This window comes from Octopus bimaculoides, chromosome 18, assembly GCF_046866305.1.
Source record: "Octopus bimaculoides isolate indiv1 chromosome 18, ASM4686630v1, whole genome shotgun sequence".
NCBI classification, from domain to species: domain Eukaryota; kingdom Metazoa; phylum Mollusca; class Cephalopoda; order Octopoda; family Octopodidae; genus Octopus; species Octopus bimaculoides.
In genome coordinates this window covers 10,469,305-10,493,672 of record NC_142945.1, presented here as the reverse complement: position 1 = coordinate 10,493,672, position 24,368 = coordinate 10,469,305, and the positions used below count along the sequence as shown (strand labels likewise).

Below are 24,368 nucleotides of genomic sequence, written 5' to 3'. Positions count from 1 at the left end.
AAGGAAGCCCTTTACGAAAGCATTAAACCAGGCGGGACCAGTAGTCAAATCTACCTCAAATCACACCTTACTCTCTTTGCAAAAAAAGAAGAAAAAAAACACTGGCTCATTTTTCTAGTAAATCGAATTATCACGTAGAGGTTCCACACAAAACTGTAGTGATGGAAGCTGTTTAAACCCAGGTTATTTCGGCCATAGGTATCTGCTCGATCAGAATCAATCTGAGAACGAACAAAACAGCAACAACTAGTGCCGTTTAATAGTTATTTATTCCGTCACCACCCAGCATTAAAAGGCGAGAAAAACCGAGGGGGGGGGGGGATTTACCAAGGGTGATGGGAAGAGATTAATGTGTCCCATTACTTATTGATATTATGGATATCACACTCGTTAAATAACTTACATAAGAAGAAAAGGTAAAGATTAGCATAATATATATCTCTGAAACTGACAATTTACATATTTGTGTGTGTGTGTGTGTGCATACGTGCGTGTGTGTGTGTTACATCTCAGCTGTAATAGGTGGACGATCACACGGCATTAGAGTGAAGAAACCACTCGATACATACAAGACCTCTATCGATCAGTTAAATTTCCCACCACCCAACTCTTTGTTCAAAATCCTAAGCCTACCACAAGAAGCAGCTGACTACAACTTGCGCGCGCGCACACAATACATATAGACACACACATGCATACTTATACATACACACACACATGCATACTTATACATACACACATATATATATATATATATATATATATAATAGTATAAAACTCTACGTGAGAAGTGAGTTTTTCTTCAAGTGATGTATTTAGAGGCTTCTCCAAGTAAAAAAAATATTTACCAGGCGAAACTTCGAAGTAACTCACTTCTTGTGTGTGTGTGTGTGTGTGTAACTCACCTGATGCGAAGGAGGGTGTAACCTTCATTAGGTATTCGATGTGTGCATACATATAAAAAGCTTTCAATTTTATCATAAACATGCATATATACATACACAAGAATAGAACTCTGCATGCACACACACACACACACACACAGAGAAAAGAGAGCTACGGATATAATTAATGCCATTCACAAATCGATAATAAATACATTTTACATTAATAAATCAGGTGAGGAATGTAAAAAAAAAAAAAACCCAGCGTGGAATAAAATACTTTAAAATATTCGGAATATAATAATTACGAAGAGCATATATAATACACATTATGTATGTCAGTTCTCCTTTGTATATAATTATTTGAATTACATATCTGGGTATAATCGTCCAATTTGAATAATTATAATATATATATATATATATATATATATATATACACACACACATGCACAGAAGCATATATTCATGTGTGTGTGTGTGTAAAACTCGATTCTTCACTTGTTACATACGTACACACCCCCACATATACATACACAGACCACAATAGGTCCTGTGAGCAGCGAATATAATTAATGCCACCTACAGATCGATAATAAATTTTACATTTATAAATAAGGTGAGCTACGAGAAAATAGCCTAGAATAGAACATTTAATACCATTATTCAAAATCACAGACACCATTCGTATTTCACAAACACACAGATAGATAGACAGACAGACAGACAGACAGACAGACAGACAGATAGATAGATAGATAGATAGACCCGCGTACATTTATATACGTATATCCAAATGGATGTGTGTGTGTGTGTGTGAAATTTTTACAAGTTGATGGGCGTATGACATTATAAATGCCGTCTGAATTAAACCTTTTAGCTGCGTGTCTTGGAATGTATTATCTTACATGTGACCCCATTTTTCCATCACGATCTTTCTATTAGTCGGCAGCAGAAGGACCTTGTTCGCAATATCAATACAATTATACATTTATTATTATTATTAGGCGGTGGGTGGCAGAATCATTGGATTGGCGTGCAAAAAGATTTTGCATCATTTAGTTACGTCCCTTATCCGTTACGTGTTGAAATAGAAGAGGAATTCCATTTCGCCTTTCAAACTTCCGGGTTGATATCATAAATAGCAATTAAATATCAAATTCTTGATTAAATAGAATCAACGAAAAACATATATATTTAAAAATTTGCAAAATATCAAAAAAAAAAACTTTTACTCGGAGTTTCACGTTCCCGTTCGTCGAACAGTTTTATTTCGAATCAAAACTGTCCGACGAACGGGACGTGAAACTCTGAGTAACAGTTTTTGTGATATTTTTGCTGCTTTTTTAATAAAGCATATTACTCTACCTCCGGTATTGAAGCACTATTTTTTCCACCTTGTTTCGCATTTAAGTGCTTACTCTGGTGTGTGTGTGTATATATATATATATATATATATATATATATATATATATATATATATATATACATATATATAAAAATTCAAAAAGGGATAAAACTCTTTTACAGGAATTTTATCAAGAAGCTAGTGTGTATAAAAATTCGTAAGGGAAATTTCTATTCCCAAGAATATAATTATTCGTTTATATTTATATAAAGGGCATTATTACAGAAAAGTAACAACGCCACACAGTGGACTTCTCAAAATAACCACATTTAGTACCTAATGCGAGGAAAAACAACCAACAGAAGCCTACCTACTTTCTTTTAAATAAACTTAACTGTGTTAAGAAAGTAGGTAGGCTTCTGTTGGTTGTTTTTCCTCGCATTAGGTACTAAATGTGGTTATTTTGAGAAGTCCACTGTGTGGCGTTGTTATTTTTCTGAAATAATGCCCTTTATATATATATATATATATATATATATATATATATATATATATATATATATATATCACCAAAATCCTATTGTAGTATCGGACAAAATGACATGCAGCATCTACTACATTCTTGGTTCAAACCCGCTTAAGTCGACTTAGCATTTCATCCAGTCCAGTTCGATAAAATAAGTATCAGCTGAGCACAGGGATCGATGTAATCGTCTAGCCCCCTCCTCCTCCCCCAATTTTCAGGACTTCTGCCTATAGCAAGAAAGATAATCATTATCAGCTATAGAGTGGCGAACAGGCAGAAGTGCTGGCACGCCGAATAAAATGCTTAGCGGCATTCTAAGTTCAAATTCCGCTGAGGTTGACTGCCTTTCATTTTTTCGGCGTCGATAAAATAAGTACCATTTGAGAACTGTGGTCGAAGTAATAATTGACTAGACCTCTACTGCAAAAAATTTCAGATCTTGTGTCACTATAGTAGAAAAGATTATTATTATTATTATTAAAAAGAAAACTCACAGCTGATCTGAGCAACCCCCGAAATTATGTAAGTGTATGAAATGCGCGGGAAATCAATATAGATTACAGAATCAACGCTCACAAAGCTTTCTATAACCGGAAAACCATTTCTACCATCATACAGATTTACTATCTACCATACGATAGCAAAAGCGCAGTAAAAATGTCATCTGGTTTCGATTACCGTTATAAAGGCATTTCACTTAGAAATACTTTACTGCAAAAGTTGTCTGAAAATGCATTAAAATCTTAACTTCCCGTTTCACTAGCCTACACATTTTCCGCCTTTACTGATGTTGCTTTAACCCAATATCAGCTGGTTTGGTAGATTTATGTAACTCCAGTTGTTAATATCAAGTTTCCTCACTCACACACACCAAACACACATAATGCATCTCGGAAGACTTTACGCAGCAAGTCCTTTCTTTCTTAGAAGCCGGTGAGGTGTGATGCGAACGAAATCTCGTTACTATTTCTAAAAAAAAAACGAGCGAATTTGTAAAGGGTTCTTCATTCTGACATAATTTGTGGTAGTGCCTGTCTGTCTGTCTGTGTGTGTGTGTGTGTTGACCAAGTTGATGCACTGGAAGACGACTTATTTCGGTTGTATCTCCGCTCGTAACAATTTGTGGACTTCACGAACCAATGATGGAGATTCTATGTAGCCGCTCTAATAGTTAGAAATAACAGCCAAATCCCCTACAAACCACACATTACCATCTTAAAAAATAAACTGGAGTAAACACGTTGTAGAAGGAAGCCCTAAATACACTGCCTGAAAATAAGCTAGGAAGGTTATGAGTGGAACGCTTTGACTATAAATCAGCTTAGTCGAAGCTAACTTGTGGGTCTTAAACGATAGCATATACGGTCTCTTGTTCGAGGACGACAAATAATTCCTCTCGCTTGATAAGGTCTATTGAAAATAGGTAGAACACACACGCACACACAGCAATAAGAGAGAGAAAACGAGGAAACAACTGCAATCATAAAATGAAACGATATTGATCCACAATCAAAGGCATTCTAATCGGACAATCAAAGGCATTCTAATCGTGACCAACTCGTCCTTTATAAAAGTATTATTACGTCAACATCATCTGACGCGTCCGTTCCTTTCCAGCAACTGTAAGGTGTGGTTTGAGAGAGGTTTGGCTGTTATATCTAGCAGGTCAAGCGATCGCATAGATTTCTCGAGTATAGCTTCAGCCGGCGTACAAATGTCATAGTTATACTAGAACTTGTTTTTAAGTTCGTTTTTCTTTCTTTTTTGTATCATTTCTGTAATTTTTTTTTAAAATCAACTTTAGCGTATATAACGTACAATTACTAACTATTAATTAGTAAAACTGTCGCGTTGCCGAATACATGGCTTCTGGATTCGCTTATGCTGAAATGCTAGAGTTAGCAATAACGTGGGTAAAATTCAAGATATCTTGTCTTTTATTTGCCGGAATATCAAAGCATTATGAAAAACCAGAACTATGATCAACCAACTATAATAATGTACTTATATACACATGGAAGACATATATATACACACACACGACTCATTACAAGTAAAATTACATAAATACACACGCAGAAATAGAAAATATATTAATATTCACAAATTAAAATAAGGCTAAAATTTCCTACCTTGATATGTTTTCATCGTGATTAAATGTTTGACACAAGAGATATATCCTAATGCCAAAGTGATTTAAAGTATCATATTTATATATACATATATATTTTAAATTTATATATATATGTACATATATCAACTGGAATTGCTGTATTTTTGCTAATTCAATTTTTTTTTTTTTTTTGGTTCTTTTATGTCGTTTGGTGAAAAATCTGCCACACAATTAACAAATTTACCGATTTCGATGATGAAACGACGGTGATTTATGTAACATATATTATTACGACAACGAAAGAAATTGTCAAGGAATTGCTGCGGATTATTTTTCGTTTTTTTTTTAATGCCTTGGCTTCACTTTTCTTTTTTTTTTGTGGTTATGGTAAAACCTAGATCACACACACAATATGATGAATAAATAAATGAAAGGATAGTTATTAGGAATTTTATACTAATTCTGAGGCGCCTACACACAAAGCAAAAGCCTTCAATTAGTATCAACGATATTTTAGTTGTTGACTTTTTGTGGATGAGGGGGCAATTGTTTCACAGACTGCTGCCAATAATAAACACCCCCCAGAAGAGCATGACAGGGTCACAAACACTATAAGAGAAAAACAGGTTTTCTTTCAAAGGTACCCCCCTTAGGTTAGCATTATTCTACAGTTATTCAGCTTCTTTTTTCTTGTGGTTGCAAATAACACTCCTGCAGTAAATAAATACATACATATATCTATGTATATATTTGTTATGTGTGTATATAATATAATATATGTATGATATGTGTGTGTGTGGGAGCAGCTTTTTTCCCCTTCTTCGAACCAAGAAGCCTTATCACAGATTCTAGACTGAATATGGAATTCTGGGTAAAGTGGGCGTAACTGCTGTGAGATTTAAAAGCCGCACTTTCGTAAACCATTTCTACCAGCGAGTCAGGTTCTTCAATCTATGTACTCTTTTACTTGTTTCAGGCATTTGACTGCGGCCGTGCTGGAGCACCGCCTTTTAGTCGAGTAAATCGACCCCAGGACTTATTCTTTGTAAGCCTAGTACTTATTCTATCGGTTTCTTTTTGCCGAACCGCTAAGTTACGGGGACATAAACACACCAGCATCGGTTGTCAAGCGATGTTGGGGGGACAAATACAGACGCACAAACATACACACACACACACATACACACACACACACATATATACGACAGGCTTCTTTCAGTTTCCGTCTACCAAATCCACTCACAAGGCTTTGGTCGGCCCGAGGCTATAGTAAAAGACACTTGCCCAAGGTGCCACGCAGTAGGACTGAACCCAGAACCATGTGGTTGGTAAGCAAACTACTTACCACACAGCCACTTGATTAGTCATGGTCAACGTGCGACCCGGAGGACTTTCTGAATAGCACGCATAACGAAATATTATCTTCAATTTTATTTTGAGAGATACGACTGGACTAATGAAGGGTCATATCTCATGCGGCTCGCTTCGGGGGAAAAGGTTACCCATGCTTGTTCTAAGATGCTAGAACGGATGGCAGTAAAATCTTCTCATTCATATCACTACATTTCATTGCAGCTTTGAAAGTGGGGGGAGGATACTGGATTATTCAAGACTTAATACTCTCTATTGTGGGAAATGGTCTCAGTTGAAAGGCTTTGGTCATCGGACTTGCGAGTTCAGGATTGATCACAAGTCGAACGACAAGGAGTTCCTATGTGGCCATTCGATCGACTAGAAATAGCAGCCAAGTTATATTCTGTTGTCTTATAAAAAAAAATTAAAAAAAGACACACTAGTCAATGTAGTTCGAGGTACACAACGTCTAGAACAAAATATGACATGATAGTCATAGCTGGACTGTCTTCGATCACATATCTGCTCAGTCAGCACCGACACTGAACTTAACTCTCAACTTATATTTACATTTATTTCATTAACATAAAATTCACTTTATCAATAAGATAGACACATACATACATGCGTGCATGCATGAGAGTTGTTTCAATAACTTCGTTGTATGTCGTTGAACTCAATCGGATTTCTTCAACAGGACAGGTAAAGTTTAGAGTTACAGGTGCAGTAAAACAACTAGTCTAGTGCGTTTAATTCTCAGTTATCTACTCGCTGTTGAGGTTTCTTCCGACAATTCTCATCTAAGAATTATAATTTTTGTCTTTATAGTACATGGAGTTACGTCCCTTTAGGTTTACGGTTCAAATCTCATCTAAGTTGGCTTTTGATCTGGACCAGATCAATACTTCTATATACTCTTTGCTCCTGAAAATCTGTGACCTTGTGCCAATGTTAGCAATCAATATTTATGATAATTATTTGTTTCTATATATCTTAATTATTTTTTATTTTTCAGCACAACATTCTACCTTGAATTTGTTTAGGGAACACGATTTGTGTGTGTGTGTGTGTGTGCGTGCGTGTACGTGTGTGTCTACAAAAAAGTTAAATAAGGTGACATTAACTGGAGGAGAATTCGAAACTACTTCAGATAGTCGCTTCAACAATAACTTAACGGCAAACCTCAACGCCAACTACAATTATTGATTAATCTTTTTTTAACTCAGCCACTTCAGACCTCAGAGATTTACAGACACATGATGTTCATTTAGAAATTTATCTTGAAGGAGCATTTACAACAAGAATGTGCGCGCATGCGTGTGTGTGTGCGTGCGTGTGTGGTACGTGTATACCTATGTTGCCAATTTTGACGTATGAGGTATCAAAAGATTCGGTAATCTTTCGGCTACCAAATAAACTATACCTTTTGCACAATAACTCTCTTTTTTTTACTACAAAATTAACCTCGAAAATAAGGTCGGGTCGCATAATTTTGAAGCCTTTAGCTAAGGGAGGCAACTCTGGCAACTTTTATCAATACATGCGCGCGCGTGCATTTGGAGCAAGAATGACTGTGTGGTACCTTGGGCAAGTGCATTCTACTTGTGACTGAATTTGGTAGACGGAAACTGCAGCGTTGTTCATCAGAAAATGACCGAAAAACATGTTTATAAAGAATAGCTGTCTTCGCTGTTGCTGTTGGCACTCCGTCGCGTACAACGACGAGGGTTGATCCAATCAACGGAACAGCCTACTCGTGAAATTAACGTAGTTCTCGGGGATATTCAGCGTTACACAGAGTGTGACAAGGCTGGCCCCTTTGAATTACAGGCACAACAGAAACAGGAAGAAAGAGTGAGAGAAAGTTGTGGTGAAAGAGTACAGCAGGGTTCGCCACCATTCCCTGTTGGAGCCACGTGGAACTTAGGTGTTTCGCTCAATTAACACTCACAACCGCAATCCTATGACCGCGAGTCCGCTGCCCTAACCACTTGGCCATTGCGCCTCCACTTCATTCTACCGATAAGAAAAGAACAAATAATATAATGTCGCTGTAGGTCATAACACCCGGGCAACGTTGAGGCGCATTCCTTCTGTGTGTGTGTGTGCGTGTGTGCGTGCGAGCGTACGTGCGTGCGAGCGTACGTGCGTGCATGTTCTTTATTAGTTAAGGTGTGTGGCCAAGTGGTATTTGGCTCAGCGTGTGACTAAGGCTGTTATCTCTACAGATTTTCTATAGAAATTATAGCTAACCTTAAAAAACTGTTTGACAAAGTTATACTTAAGATTGCCTTAAATTTTGCAGGGCAGAAATTACTAGGTTCCTTAGAATCAACTCTTTAAGAATAACTTTTTTCTCTTAGGCCTAACATAAAACAGTCAGCAAACATAATCAAACTTAATAAATAAATCTGTTGTTATTAAAGACGTTCCAGTCGTAAACATCTCATCTTTGTTTTCTTTTCTAGATATATATACAGAGAGCTACATTATCAACTACATTATCTTTTCTTAGAACAATTGTTATTTGAGCGAGATTTGGTAGCTAGATCACTATATAAACTTGTATAATTAGAATATATCGGAAGTTCAGAAAAAAATAGACTGCGAACCGGATAAATGAAATGCTACATTTTTTTTTAGACACATATAATAAATTCTTTTTTTTTAATTCAATTATTCATTAATAAGAGTTAAGAATTCGGTGAGAAAGAGAACGTTTCAACGAGAGGATTCTGACAAGCTTTCAGCACATTTTGAAAACCGATACACAAATTCCCACGACACCGGTCAAGATGAAAGCCGTGTTTTGGCAATCTGTTGTTAATTCAGACGAAGAAACATCAAAATATGTTCTTGAGACCGATGTGAGTTGTTTATATTACGATCTGATATTGTTATCATTTTAATTATTGTTATTATAAGTGTTTATTTCTTGTGTCAAAGTGATCGAGTTTTCCATCTTCCTGTTAATATTTAAAACATGGCAACAGTTGTGGTATTGATTGATTTATAATAGATTGCCCATACAATAGCTTGTGAATTTACTTATAACTAGAGGAGGATTATATATATACATATACACACACACACATTCACAAACACTGTGTATTCTTTTCTTTTTATTTAAACATATCGGCGATCTCGAAAGATCGCCTTTTTTTCTTTTTGTAAGTGGTACCACATGATCGATTGAATCGGTCACGGCATGCCACTGGTACTAATTTCTCGACTGCATCGGGGCTAAAGGCCGAGACAATACCGTACGGCTTGAACATGACACTTAAAAACACGAAAGCAAATATTCTAAGCCCTGTTCCGAAGCTGTACTGTTACTATTAACCACCTCCACCTTCTATTATTAGTTCAATACAGTAAATACCCGTAGCATACTGGCTGGATCAATGAACCCGTTCATGCCAGTTGTATAGTTTGATGCTCAGACAAAAGAATTTAACATAATTCTGTTTCTTTTCTTCTCCCTCCCGCACATTTATTTATTGCACTGCATCGCTTTATTTCCGCATATTCACTGAAATTCTTCAGAACACCTTTAGAATGTATTTGTAATGTGTATGATTTCCCAATCGTGTATCATTCTTTTACGTAAGAAGTATAATACATAACCATACTGCAATTTGTGAGGAAGACTCATTAGCCACTGACATCCGTTAGTGTCGAGAACGTAGATGTACGACGAAATACTACTAACACCTTGTATAGTATTTTAATATAACGGTTGATGTGTGTTTTAAAAGGTTGTTGTAATGTTTCCACGACGTACTTATTTCAGTTTCAACATATGATTTCTAATTTAAACTACTTGCTAAATAAATACAACTTCGAAAACGCAGAGCCGTGCTTAATGCAAAACAAAAGGGGCGTTGACGAATTCACACTATCTGAAAATAGCCTCTACCAACATTCACAACAACACTCAGGATTTTCTCTGTGACAATAACTTGTCTTCACAACACTTTTTGACTTGTTTTTCCGTTATCCTGACCTTACTCCTATGAAAGCCATAACTTTGTTGTTGTTGTTGTTGTTTTGCACCTGCAACAAAGTGAATTAATTGTAATCACTGGTACGGTGTCACGTTTCCTCAAAGAAAATGAGCTTTTGTGATATCAAATAAACTGGAAAGCAAAGCCTTCTAGTTTACAACCTTTTTCCTCTAAAGCACGGGTCACCAGACTCCGGCCCGCAAGGGCAGTTCATCAGGCCCGCCGCCGCCCTGTATCTTTTGTGTAAGTTCCAGCAATGATTGTTCGTTTGCATTTGGTATGGCAACAGTGTTTAGAACAACTTATGTCTGTGCTCAAACATCTTCAATAATGAAGGATGTGAAGTCAGCACATTGAACAAGGTCGACTGATGAACATTTGAAAGCAATTCTCTTGGTTGGATGCAGCAATTCCTAAGCAAATATTAATGATATCTTCAAAGCTAAACACCAGTTACACAAATCTCACTTACCTTTTTTGATGCTTAGTTTGTGAGATTCGGATATGTGCATACTAAGTGTGGTATAACTATCTTATTGCTAAACGTCGCCTTCTTTGATAACTCTTTGGTAAATAAATATGTTGGTTGTCTTTATTTTTTATGTATTCACTATATTGTTTTGAACAAAATGGTTATGCATCCCGCACTCAGAATGTAACGGTAGACGAAATACCGCTAAGCATTTCGCCTGGCGTGCTAACGTTTCTGCCAGCTCGCCGTCTTTCAGTTTCTGTCTCCCAGATCCACTCACAAAGCTTTACTCTACCAAGGCCTATGGTAGAAGACATTTCTCCAAGATACTACACAGTTGGACTGAATCTGAGATCACATGGTCGAGAAACAATCTTCTTAACCACACATCCACACCTGTGCCTCTTGTAATCTCACCTGCACCTATCTTTTATATATGTGTATATGGGTGCAGGAGTGGCTGTGTGGTAAGTAGCTTGCTTACTAACCACATGGTTCCGGGTGGACTTTGCCTTTCATCCTTTCGGGGTCGATAAATTAAGTACCAGTTACACACTGGGGTCGATGTAATCGACTTAACCCATTTGTCTGTCCTTGTTTGTCCCCTCTATGTTTAGCCCCTTGTGGGCAATAAAAAATAATAATAAAAAATAATTAGTGTTTCATAAACAAAATTCATGTGTTTTATATTTTCTTCATCTTCAGCTGCCAGTTCCATCTCCTGGCAAAAATGAAGTTCAAGTGAAGGTCAAAACCTCAGCTCTGAGTCCCATCAACCAGAAGGTATCTATTTTGTTATTGTTGCAGGGTGTTTTGGATTATGGGTGAAGGGGCAGTAAAGGGAGGGAGGGTGGGAGTCAGGGGTTATCTTTCAGCTTTTATCTTTTACTTGTTTCAGTCATTGGACTGCAGCTGTGCTGGAGCACCACCTCGAAGGATTTTCGTCAAATCTACTTGTTCTATCAGTCTCTTTTGCTGAACCACTAAGATACAGGGACATAAACAAACCAACAACAGTTGTCAATTAATGGTGGTGGGACAAACACAAACACAAAAATACACACATATATGTACTTCAGGTTTCCACACAGTTTTCATCTATCAAATTCGCTCACAAGACATTGGTCACCTCAAACTATAGTAGAGGACACCTGGTACTCAACTAGTACTCTTTTTAATAATAATAATAATAATAATGATAATGATAAACAACCTTCAGACCATATGACCTATGCCTTTTTTTTTTTTTCTTCATGTTTTGACATTGATAGGTTCTTGATGAAGTATTCCGAAAAAATCCTGATCAGAAACATTATGCTGTGGGTCGAGATGTAGCTGGAGTTATCACTCAAGTAGGGGAAGGTGTCTTGACATTCAAAGAAGGGGATGTTGTTGTAGGTAAGTATCTAACTTTAAATATGACAACAATGTGATTTATTCAATTAAATTAGTGCATAAGGCTGAGATAGTTGTTGTTTTGTTGTTTAACTTCAAGTTATATTTGAATAGTGGAGGTGCAATGGCCCAGTGGTTAGGGCAGCGGACTCGCGGTCATAGGATCGCGGTTTCGATTCCCAGACAGGGCGTTGTGAGTTTTTATTGAGCGAAAACACCTAAAGCTCCACGAGGCTCCGGCAGGGGATGGTAGTGAACCCTACTGTATTCTTTCACCACAACTTTCTCTCACTCTTTCTTCCTGTATCTGTTGTGCCTGTAATTCAAAGAGGTCAGCCTTGTCACACTCTGTGTCACGCTGAATATCTCTGAGAACTTCATTAAGGGTATACGTGTCTGTGGAGTGCTCAGCCACTTGCACGTTAATTTCACGAGCAGGCTGTTCCGTTGATCGGATCAACTGGAACCCTCGACATCGTAAGCGATAGAGTGCCAACAACAACAACAATAATACTTGAATAGCTGCTATTTCTAGCGTATCAGGGTAAAGAGTAGACCCTCTTCGGTTATGAATGACCATGGGATTGCTCCTAGAAAGTTCCCCTCCAAGACACAAGCCCAGGTATGATTGTTTATGGAAGACCAGCAGTTGTCCACGCATACCAGCCTCCCCTCTCTATGCCTCTGATATTATCCAAGCAGAAGGCAAAGGCCGATACAGCTTGGCACCAGTGACATTGCAACTCATTTAAAAACATGAAAAATATATAAGAAGTACCATGAAAGTCGGAAATATAGTTAGAATAGACTAAAGGAGGGTTTGGACTGACCCTTTCAATCGCCTCTTGGAAGTCACTTCTCACTGCTATAGTTCACATTTGAACTTCTTTTACTGAAAGGCGTTTTCTTCTTTCTTATTTCCAGGTGTCGTTCCGCTTTCCAGCATAAATTCTGGCTGTGCCGAATATTGTATATTCCATGAATATGACATTGGTAAGTAGAGAACTGAGTTTCTCTATTAGTTTTCAATTTTGTTGTTGTTGTTGTTTCAACACCCCATCTTCCCCAAGATCAGTATTGATCAAATGTGTTCCTGTAATGACCATCCTGTTTTCTTGTTATATATATACACACACACACATATACACTCATATATACATGTATACATATACATACTCACGCATATACACATATATATATATATATATATATATATATATATATATATATATACCTACACACATACATATATACTCATACATATATATACATATTCACATACCACACATATGCATATGTATATATATGTGTATATATCTATACACACACACACTATACCATTTGTACTCTGTTCAAATGCGTCAGATATTTTATAATCTTATATTTTTTAATGACATCTTATTCTATTATCATTTCTCACATTCTTTTTTTCTTTCTTTCTTTCTTAATAGTAAAGAAACCTGAGATGCTGAGTTTTGAAGATGCTGCTTGTGGCATCGGTGACTGCTTACATGCTTACACTGCACTTCACTACCTCTGTCGACTCTGTGCTGGAGACACAATACTTGTAATGGATGGAGCCTCGACTTTCGGCAGTATTACCATTCAGCTAGCCCTGAGTTGGGGGGCAAAGGTATAGACAATTCATTTTTAGTTTCAGTGAAATAAATAATTAAATGCCTTTTTTTTGTGGTACTTTGGGTCATTATGCCAAAATAAACGATGTAATCTTCTCATTCCCTCCCCCAAAATGACTGCCTTTGTGGCAAAATTTTAAACCATTATTATTATTATTATAAAGCTGTGAGCTGGCAGAATTGTTAGCATGACGGGCAAAATGCTTAGCATTATTTCATCCATTTTCATGATCTGAGTTCAAATTTCACTGAGGTCAACTTTTCCTTTCATCCTTTCAGGGTCGATTAAATAAGTACTGGAATCAATGTAATTGCTGGCCCTGTGCCAAATTTTGAAACTATTATTATTATTATCGTTATTGTTGTTGTTATTATTATTATTATTATTATTATTAATCTGATAGTTAACCAGTTAACCTATCAGTCCATGCTAGCATGTAAAAGTGGATGTGAAATGCCGACGAATGATGATGATGGTTATATAAATAAATAAATATATATGCATGTATGTGTGTATATACTACATAAACATGTATGTATATGTTTAAGAATAATACTCACTGAATTACCTCCCCTTGAGCCCGGATTTTCATATTCCATACATCTATTTTTTCCACAGTGTGTCTTTAGCACTAAATCTTGCTAAAATTCCAATAAAAAAAATACCTTTTGAATTGTAATATTAATTGCAGTGGGGAAATATAAACTTTAGAGTAGTGACAGTGGGAAGCATCACACATCCTATTATTTTTCATGAATTTTAGAAAATATATTTTAATATATATTATAAATCTCTCTAGGTTATTACAACTGTGGCTTCTGCAGAAGAACGACATTTTTTAAAGTCTTCAATCCCTTCATTAGGTAAATAATGGTTAATCTTATTCCACTTTGGTACTCCATTCTTTCTAAAAACATATTCTTATCAATTTTATTGTCTTTTATCTTTTATTTACATGTTCTATTGAACTATGGCCACGCTGTGGGTTGTTTACAAAGATGACACCATTGACAAGAGCAATGTGTACAGATGGAGGAAGTTCAAAGAAAAGGAAACCAGCATTGAAGATAAACCACACAGTGTAAGGCCATCAGCTGCAATTGCTGACAAGTGGATGAAATGATATGCTTTGATAAACAAGTTGCAGTTTGTGAACTTGCTGCATAACTGGACTATGGTCAAAAGACATTACAGGAAATTGTGAAAGACTGGTTATTAGAAAACCTGTGCAAACTGGGTACTTTGGTAATTGACAGCTGATTTGAAAGCAAAATGTATGGAAGTCTGCTCAGATCTGCTGGAAGCATTTGAAACCGATGAAAACACATTTTATTTTAATCTGGTGACAGGCAATGAAACATATATCTTTATGCTCTAAAAAGGAAGGCTGAGTTCACAGAATGGTGTCACACTGCTTTTCCATTCCATGACTTAAAATGTTCAAGAGCCAGTAATCAGCACAGCAGAATAAGGTGACCTGTTCTTTGAGATGACGAGAGTGTCATTTGTCTTGATCTTCTGGAACTAAGCTGAATGGTCAACACAGCAAAAATTGGATGTTTTGTTAGTCTCTGATTCCAGCTATGCCAGTGTCTATATGCAAGGACACATATATCTCTTGTTGCTCCAGTCCAGTCCAGTCACCTGGAAATGTACCAGTAGCAACTGGAAAGTTAACCGTGCAATAGTCTGACATCTTGTTTAGGGTGTTGTCTTATTCTTTCGTTCACTTAAATGCTTTGGAGCCTAGAACAAGCTCTGGCTTAATTAGCCTCTTGGCTCAAGATATCCTCTAACTTCTTTTTTAACAGTGTATAATTTACTCTCCTTTCAGCACAAATAATCGATGTGAGTGGCCATGGGAGTATGTTACGCAGCAGTGTGATGGAAGAGACTGGGGGTCTGGGAGTTGACTGTATCATCGACAATGGCGGTAAGTTTACTGGACAAAGTTATATCAATGTTCCTTCTAGGGACTATATTAGATTCAACTGTAAATTCCTTTTACAGTAAATAACTGCATTTAGTCTTACCGTATTTGATAGCATCTAAAATGTATTTTTTCCCTAAAAAATATCTCAAAAAATCACACCAGGTCCTATATTTTTCTTTTGTTCCTTTTATGTGTAAAGGGACATGAAATGGACGCAGGTACAAGTGTGTGGTTAAGAAGCTTATTTTGCAGTCAAGTGGCTTCTGGTTCAGTCCCACTACATGGCACCATTTGTCAAGTAATGGCTGGGGCACACAAAAACATACATATATGATGGACTCACACATTTTCCCTCTATCATGTTCACTCACAAGGATTTGGTTAACCCGAGGGCTATAGTAGAAGACACTTGCCTAAGGTGCCATGCAGTAAAAGTAAACTAGAAACCACTTGACTGCAAAGGGAGCTTCTTAGCTACACAGTTGTACCTGCATCCATCTCATGGACTTTTTAAGCATAAAATAAGCAAAACAGAAATTTTTTTACATCAACAAAATGGAATAAAGTCTAATTTTTGTAGGGAGTTTTGTTTCAGAGATCTCTTCATGGTAAATAACAACAACGAAAAGTTTAAATGCACCTTTTTTTCTGCTCTACTTACAGTACGGATGTTTACAGAAACAGATGATATCATCTTCACAAAGGAAAATTTCTCTCGGCCAGTACCACATAAATACGACTTGATCTCCTGCCTCGGGTCGTTTGGTCGATGGGTTACCTCTCAGCCTGATTTACAGGTAATATTCTCTGCTTTGCTACCTTTACAGGTGATTCTGATGGGAGGGGATGAGTATGGGAGTATTGGGAATAGTGTTATTTACAAATATATTTCTCTTTGGTATACGCTTTTAAACCTTTACTGGTTTCAGTCATTTTGACTGTGGCCATGCTGGAGCACTGCCTTTTAGTTGAAGAAATCAACCCCAGGTATGGTTGTGTTATACATATGAACAATTGCATCAAGACATGCCAATCTCTAATTATGGAGAGAACATGTGAAAGGGGTAGACTCAGGAAAGCATGGGATGAAGTGGTGAGAATGGATGTTGATATTGGGCCTCAGAGAGGAGAGGACAAAGGACTAATACTCCTGGCAGTTTGCTGTGCTCTAGAAGGTATGCCAAGCTAACTACAATCGTGGTTATCCTTCCATACAGGCATGTCCCCTGCATCCTACTTCAGTTGAGCAATCCTAATTTTGTGGAATCTTACAACCCATATTCCAACTTTCCAACCTCACCCCAAGCATTTCCTCAGGCTGTTGGCCATCATAAGGCAAGTCATGCTTGTGACCCAGGATGAGGGTTTGCACCTTCCTTTTTGAGGTAAGCAGGTGCAGCCTACCCCAACCTTTGGGCTGGCTGGTGTCCATGCTCCTTTGCTATTCTCACAAGGCTTTTTCAAAGCTGGATTTTCTATGGGGAGCATGCCTTTGCTTACCCCCAAACTTTAGTTTCTAGACATGAGTGGTCCCAAGACCAAAGGCCTCAACCACAATTGTAAAGAAATGTGGTGGAAAACTAGCTCGGGGAAGGCAGGGATGCTACTCCCTGAGACTCCTTTCCGAGCCCCGCTAAGAAACATGAAAGTGTAAAAAGGAATCATCATCATCATCATGTAAGGTTTGTTCTCCATGCTGGCATGGGTTGGACAACCTGACAGGAGTTGGCCAGCTGGAGGACTACCTGGGCTCCATATCTGTTTTAGAATGGTTTCTATGGCTGGATGCCCTTCCTAACACCAACCACTTTACAGAATATACTAGGTGCTTTTATGCAGTGACCGTCTTACCCACCACCACCACCCCCATACTACCACCACCGCTACTACTGCTATGAGAACCACCATTATCACTTCTGTATCCAACTCAATAATTTTGCCACCCACCAACAGCTACTACCATACACCCGTGGTAGTGGTGGTGGCGGCGGCAGCAGCAGTGGTGGTGGAGGTGGTGGCAGTGGCAGCAGCAGCGTAGGTGGTGGCTATAGTAATGGTTGTGATTTGGGAGGGGGGTGGTAGTGGTTGTCTTGGTGATTTGGGGAGGGGGGATGGCAGTGTAGGTGTGTGGGGGGGGGGGGGGGGGGTGAGATATTGTTTTCCTTATTTTTATCGGTCATAATGCAGGGCCTTCAAATAATTTACTTATCTTTTGAACCAAATGTTATCGAGTTGTGTTTTTCCCTTCTGCTTTCCCCTTTTCATACCACCCACTTCTAGTTCTACTGTACCAAACTGTCCCCCATTTAACATGCTCATATTTAAGTTAAAACCTTCCATCATAATTTCCATAAAAATATTAATTATTTCACTAAAGCTATCTAATTAGCTGATTATATTCAAAAGTAATTAAAACATTGAAACACATAAGTACTGTATTTGCTGAAACATACATGGTCTGATCAATAAGTAACTGGACTGTTGCCATAGTAACAAATCTAATGCACACAGTGTAAAACCGCTTGGTACAGATTGACCTTGAACTCTGCCAGGCAAGCACACTAAGTTTTAACATTCTAGCTCACCTCCTCTGTTTACAACAGTGCTTGGAAGGTACATGTGCGTGCTTGGGAGTGTGTGCGTGGATGTGTGCGTATGTAAATATATGCGTGCGTATATGGATATATGCGTGCATGCGATAATATACGCATTTTGTCACTACACAGTAATTTCCCTTTGTTTTTAACGGTCATTTTTCACAGGAATTTTCAATTGGCCGGATAACTGAAGAGATGTTGGCGTGGTCTCCCACCCCGGCATCCGAAACTCTGAGTTTTATCATGGCTACTGAATAAGTGTCACATATTTTTACAGATAAATTCCTCTATTTGCATAATATCGAGGTCTCTTTCTTTCTTTTGTTGTCCTTCCTGTCAAATATATATATATATACATATATATTCATTTCTTTTATCTTTATTCAGCTGGACCCACCAGATTCACGTGAATTGTTTCTGCGTAGTGGCAGTCTCTGTTTTCTATTTGATTCAATATGGACAATGTCATACTCCCAGCATGGACGTTATAAACATATCCTTTTTGACCAGAACTAATTTGTTTTTAGCTTTTGTTAATGTTGTTAAATTCAAGTTGATTAAACCAGTGATTCTCAAATGGAGCTCCATGGCACATTTGGTGCACAACTAGAGTTATCTAGTTGTGTCACGAAATTCTTAGATCTATGAATTTAAGCAGTGGAAAATTCATACTAATGCTTGAGTATCATGAAAATTGTGATATTCATATATTTACACTCATGTATAACCAACAGTTTATAACATAGTCACGATGCCTGAAATTTGGAGAAACAGTAAGGTCATTTAGTATTTAGTAGTTTCAAGATTTTGAAGATGTGATTGTTTAATTTTAGAATGACATTGTAGGGTAGGTGTGAGAGGCTGGATATGGCCAGTTCATCATAAAACAAGTAGAACATTTTGTCTGGATGTGGCCAGTTTAGATGCTAATAGGTTAAACAATAAGGATGCCTTGTGTGTGTGATGAAGTCAGAAAGATTCAGAGCCTTCTAGATTAGGCCATGAAACAAAATATTTTTTACAATAACAAATATCATGATTGATTGATCAGAGTTGAACTGGGCTAAAAAACAGTAACAACAAAAATATTTGATAAATGACCCATCCCTTTCATATATTTCATGTTTTCTTTCTTAACATTTCATACACATCTTATGTGATGCTGTCGACAAACTGGATCGAGGATTGCTCAAGTAAGTTCATTGTTTTCTTTTACCAATTTTGATTATTTTATCTTTTCACCACTTCTCTGTGTTGAATGCATATTTTATTTCCAGAGGTTGAATAGTTAAAGTCCTGGACACTTATATGCTTATATTCAGTGAGCAAACATTTTTTACTTGTTTCAGTCATTAGACTGTGGCCATGCTGGGGCACCAGCTTGAAGAATTTTTAGCCAAATGAATTGACCCCAGTACTTGTTCTTTTAAACTTGGTACTTACTCTGTCAATCTCTTTTGTCGAACCACTAAGTTACAGAGACATAAACACACCAACACTATTTGTCAAGCAGTGATGGGGGACAAACACAGATACAAAGACAGAGAGAGAGAGACACACATATATACATATATGACGGGCTTCTTTCAGTTTCCATCTACCAAATCCACTCAGAAGGCTTTGGTCAACCAGAGGCTTTAGTAGAAGACACTTACCTAAGACGCCATGCAGCAGGACTGAACCTGGAACCATGTGGTTGGGAATCAAACTTCTTACCACACAGCCATTCCTGTTTAGTTGATAGAAAGCAACTTTGATACTCAGTCAAAGAAACCAATGGAAACCCTTTCCATTGATGCACTTGACTCTGTGACTCATGATGGCTGAATACTTTTCCAAAATCTAGGACAAGGGTTCTCAACCATTTTTTAAAAAATCTATAAACCCTTTTGGTTACTATGTTACTCTGGTGGACCCCCATAGCCATTCATTGTTTAGAAACTCGTTTTTATAAAAACTTCTTTTGAAACTCCTATTTGTTTTAACTTGTTTGGGTTGAACTATGTAAAATGTTAAAGAAACCTAGCTGTTTCTTGCAATACACACCAATACAACATTTAAGGCAAAATTGTTTTCAGGAGCCATATGGACACCTGTTGGTAACCACTGATCTTGGCAGACCAGACCAGATCTGCATTTGTTTGAAAAGCCCTATTGTTGTGCTGCCAACACTCAGTACTACTGACATCATGACTGTGTAAGCTCGCATGGACTCCTCTATTTCTTCTAATGAATACCTTCATAAAATTCAAGTAGATCATATCTACAAATGTCTGAGAAGTACTACCATAGCATTGCAAACTGAGGGGGCAGAAAAGTAAAGCAAGCTGATTGTTTTTTTCTTGGCAGTCTTTTATCAGTTTACCTGATAATTCTTTCTGCTGATCTTGATATTTCAAAGTAAACAAGCAGACAGGCCTGTAATTTTGGCATCTGCTCATGCATGGTTCTTTTTGTTGTTGTTTTATTATTATACTTTCATTCATCCTGTTCAAATCTATTTGAAAGTGATTTGGTTAAATGGGTTTTTAAATGTGTGTAAGGATCTATTAGAAAGCCCTTCTTTTTCTTCTGCATTCAATGCCCCTAACTCAGTACCATGCAATGCTGCAAGGTAGTGAGACATGGCCACGTTCTGCATACAGAGAGAATGTGTGAGGGCTGAAGTGAAATAAAGCATGAACGTGCTCCACAGAACGGTGTTCTATTTATTCCACCTTTCTCCTAAACTGGCCACATCCAGCCCAATATTCTACCTGTCTTGTTTTTAGATCAATCAGATCTCCTCACACTTACTCTATTATGTCATTCTTAAAATACACAATCACATCATGAAAATCTCAAAGGTATGAGATAATGAATGATAAATCTAAAACAATGTGAACAAGTAAGCATTACATTTGACAGAGTAATCTGAATGCTAAAAGGTTAAAGTTTAGATGGCGTCTTCTTGAACAGACTTCTGATTGATATCAACATCATATGCTGATAAGACTGGTTGTATGCAATTTTGTAAGTAGTTAAAAATGCATGAATATTTTCATCGTTCTACATCTATTTTCCATGCTGGCATGGGTTGAGCTACTATAGTCATGTGAGAATACCATTGGGAGTGTATATCGGAAAAGAAGTAACTGAGAATGGAGCAGAGTGAATGATGTGATTGCAGAATACCAAAAGCATAAGTTCCACTGGGTTAGACATGTTGCATGGTTTATGAACGGCAGGTTGACCTGTGCAGTTACCAAATGGTATCTGAGAGATTTGAAAATGGCACTCTGAAGGCCTCCACAATGATGAGAAGATTTGGGTCAAGAAAGGTTTAGAAGTGCATTTTGACCAGCAGTGTATAGCAACTTTCAATAGCTTGGTCAATACAGGTGATAAATAAATATGTATGTGTGTGTGTGTGTGTGTGTGGCTGATGCCAGTGTCACATAACTGGTATATAAGAAGCACTGTTGAAATGTTGGGCCTCATGGTGGCAGTAACAAGTGACCGAGAACTTTGACAATATACCATGCTTCAGAATATGTCAAACCAAGTGAGATTGTAATTGTGGCTGATGCTGGTGTTGCATAACTGGCACCCATGTCAGTGGCACATAAAAAGCACCCACTACACTTTTGGGGTGGTTTGTTTTAGGAAGGGCACCCAGCAGTAGAAACCATGCCAGATCAGATTGGAACCTGGTGCAGCACCCCAGCTTACCAGTTTTTAGTCAAACCATCCAACCCATGCTAGCATGGAAAACAGATGTTAAATGATGATATGTATGTATGTATAATGAAGTTAAACCAAATTATATTTTGGAAGCATTTAGTAGATATGTTTCAGGAACACAAAATGAATGAGGTCATAAAAACATTAAAGATCATGCACGCAGACAGATGTATTTTCATTTACAGATATGCACCGAAACAGATAGCATGCTTTCAGATATATGCAAATGCAGTATACAGGTAAAGATCATTGATAATAGTGTGAGATTATCATTTGGGAAAATTTATCTGTCTTAAATCTTGTATGAATGCAATTAGGAAGCTTTTCTGACTGTAAGTTGCATTATAGTATTTTAATGAAAAGTATTATCTCTTGTGAGTGGATTTGGTCGGCAGAAACTGAAAGAAGCCCGTTATGTGCATATATATAAAGTGGCTGTGTGGTAACTTGCTTACCAACCACATGGTTCCGGGTTCAGTCTCACCACGTAGCATCTTGGGCAAGTGTCTTCTACTATAGCCTTTGGCCGACCAAAGCCTCATGAGTGGATTCCGTAGACAGAAACTGAAAGAAGCCTATCGTATATATATATATATATATGTGTGTGTGTGTGTGTGTTATATGCATGTGTATATGTTTGTGTATCTGTGCTTGTTCCCCCACCATCTTTTGACAACAGATGGTGTGCTTACCTGCCTGTAACTTAGCGGTTCAGCAAATGAGCCTGATAAAATAAGTACTGGTCTTAAAAATTATAAGTCCTGGGGTCTATTTCTTCTACTAAAACCACTCAAGGTGGTGCCCCAGCATGGCAGCAGTCAAACGACTGAAACATATAAAAGAATATATATAATGTTGATTTCTTTTCATCTTTTTTCTTCTTCTAGAGTGAATATATCCAAAACCATCCAAGTTGATGAAGCTGTGAGTAATTTCCTATCAATATCTGATCAAATCTTTGGGAAGACAATTGTCCAGTTCTGAGCAACCAGTCATCGCTGTTAATTTGTTATTCTGTAAATAAAATTTCCTTCAAAAAATAAATTCATCTAAAGCTGTTATCAATGTTGTTATTGTTATTAGTTTTATTTCCATTGAAATGAAGTGGGTGGCATAATTAGCAGAGCAACAGGCAAAAATATATTCAGTTATTTTGTTATAATTCTGTACCCCATGGCTTGAAACAGACATGGCCATGTGGCTAAGAAGCTCACTTTGCAACCATATGGTTTTGGGTTCAGTCCCGCTGTGCAGCACTTTGAATAAATGTCTTCTGCTACATGCTACATCCCTTGGCCAAACAGTGACTTATGAGTGAATTTGGTTGACAGAAACTGAGGAAACCCATGTATGTGTATATATATATATATATATATATATATATATATATATATATATATATATATATATGATGATGATATATATTTTAAAAATAACATCGACCACTAACGTGGACAATTAATGCGCTAGAAATAGATCACATTTTGTGTCTATTAAGACCTAAAAAGTTCTCAACATGAAATATAGCAGCATAGACGTTTGGTGCAGGCTTCTGCCTGGCCATTTCCTGTCAAACCGTCCTACCCAGGCCAGCATGGAAGGAGGACGTTAACTGTGATGATGATGATATAAAAGATATGAGGATTTTGTGACTACCTTTCTAAAGCGACTTCCTCTTGAGCCAGTAGATATAGATTAAAGCTGAAGTGACAAGGCAAATGGTTTGGCAAGATTTGACAAGGGTATTTAATTTATCTATACGATAAAAAGGTTTACATAAGTCTAACAACTGTTTCTAGAATATACCAGCTATTGGAATATAGTAGCAAGCAAGAATTCCATAGCATGATTATTCCATCATCAGAGAGAGGTAAGTTGAACATATCTGTAGAAAAGGCGTAGGTAGAAACTCCATAAGATGTATCTGGTGTAAGCTATGGACACATAAGAGGTACAGCGATATCAGGACGGTTAACAGGGAAAATAGTTCTTGTGTGTGGCAAATGCACAGGTACAATAAACACTGAAAGTGTGCAGAAAATAGACTCCATCAACAGCCAGGGAGGTGAGCTAGAGGTTGTAGATAGATTTTGTTATCTTGGTGACCAAGTAGAGGTAAATGCTTCGAGAATAGCTGTGAGGATAAGATGAGGCTGGGCAAAGATAAGAGAGCTCTTACCTCAGAGTGGAAGGCGGATTGTATGATGCCTGTGTGTGAATAGCTATGCTACACGGTAGTGAAGCATGGGCTGTGACAGCCGAAGACATGCATTGGCTTGAAAGAAATGAAGCCAGTATGCTTTGCTGGATGTGCAAGAAAGATGACTGCACTGGTATGGTCATTTGATGCATATGGACGAGGACAGTTGGGTAAAGAAG

At 37.5% G+C, this 24,368-nt stretch overlaps 2 protein-coding genes across 17 annotated transcripts in view; one reads left to right on the top strand and one right to left on the bottom strand.

The window, feature by feature from the left end:
- The window catches only part of LOC106874748 (intersectin-1), a 254,063-nt gene extending 248,503 nt beyond the window's left edge, over positions 1-5,560 (bottom strand). For 12 of the 15 annotated variants that reach the window (XM_089365714.1, XM_089365725.1, XM_089365721.1 and 9 more), the window contains exon 1: positions 4,891-5,031. The gene's annotated coding sequence lies outside the window, so the exon portion shown is untranslated. Of the gene's footprint in view, positions 1-4,890 lie in introns of all 15 variants that reach the window. The other 3 variants (XM_089365718.1, XM_089365722.1, XM_089365713.1) reach the window with 2 other exon arrangements.
- Positions 5,561-5,776: 216 nt separating this feature from the next.
- Positions 5,777-23,050, top strand: LOC106883436 (ferry endosomal RAB5 effector complex subunit 4). Of its 2 annotated transcripts, XM_052974189.2 has the most exons (12): positions 5,777-5,916; positions 8,916-9,091; positions 11,409-11,486; positions 11,975-12,101; positions 13,023-13,091; positions 13,550-13,731; positions 14,536-14,599; positions 15,571-15,669; positions 16,333-16,466; positions 18,654-18,760; positions 19,415-19,459; positions 22,877-23,050. In XM_052974189.2, the coding sequence occupies exons 2-12, from the start codon at positions 9,020-9,022 to the stop codon at positions 22,971-22,973; spliced, it is 1,074 nt and encodes a 357-aa protein (XP_052830149.1). In that variant the 5' UTR covers positions 5,777-5,916; positions 8,916-9,019; the 3' UTR covers positions 22,974-23,050. The 2 variants fall into 2 exon arrangements, with proteins under 2 accessions (XP_052830149.1, XP_052830150.1); XM_052974190.2 differs by lacking the exon at positions 5,777-5,916 and having other exon boundaries at positions 7,451-9,091.
- The last annotated feature ends 1,318 nt before the right edge of the window (positions 23,051-24,368 follow it).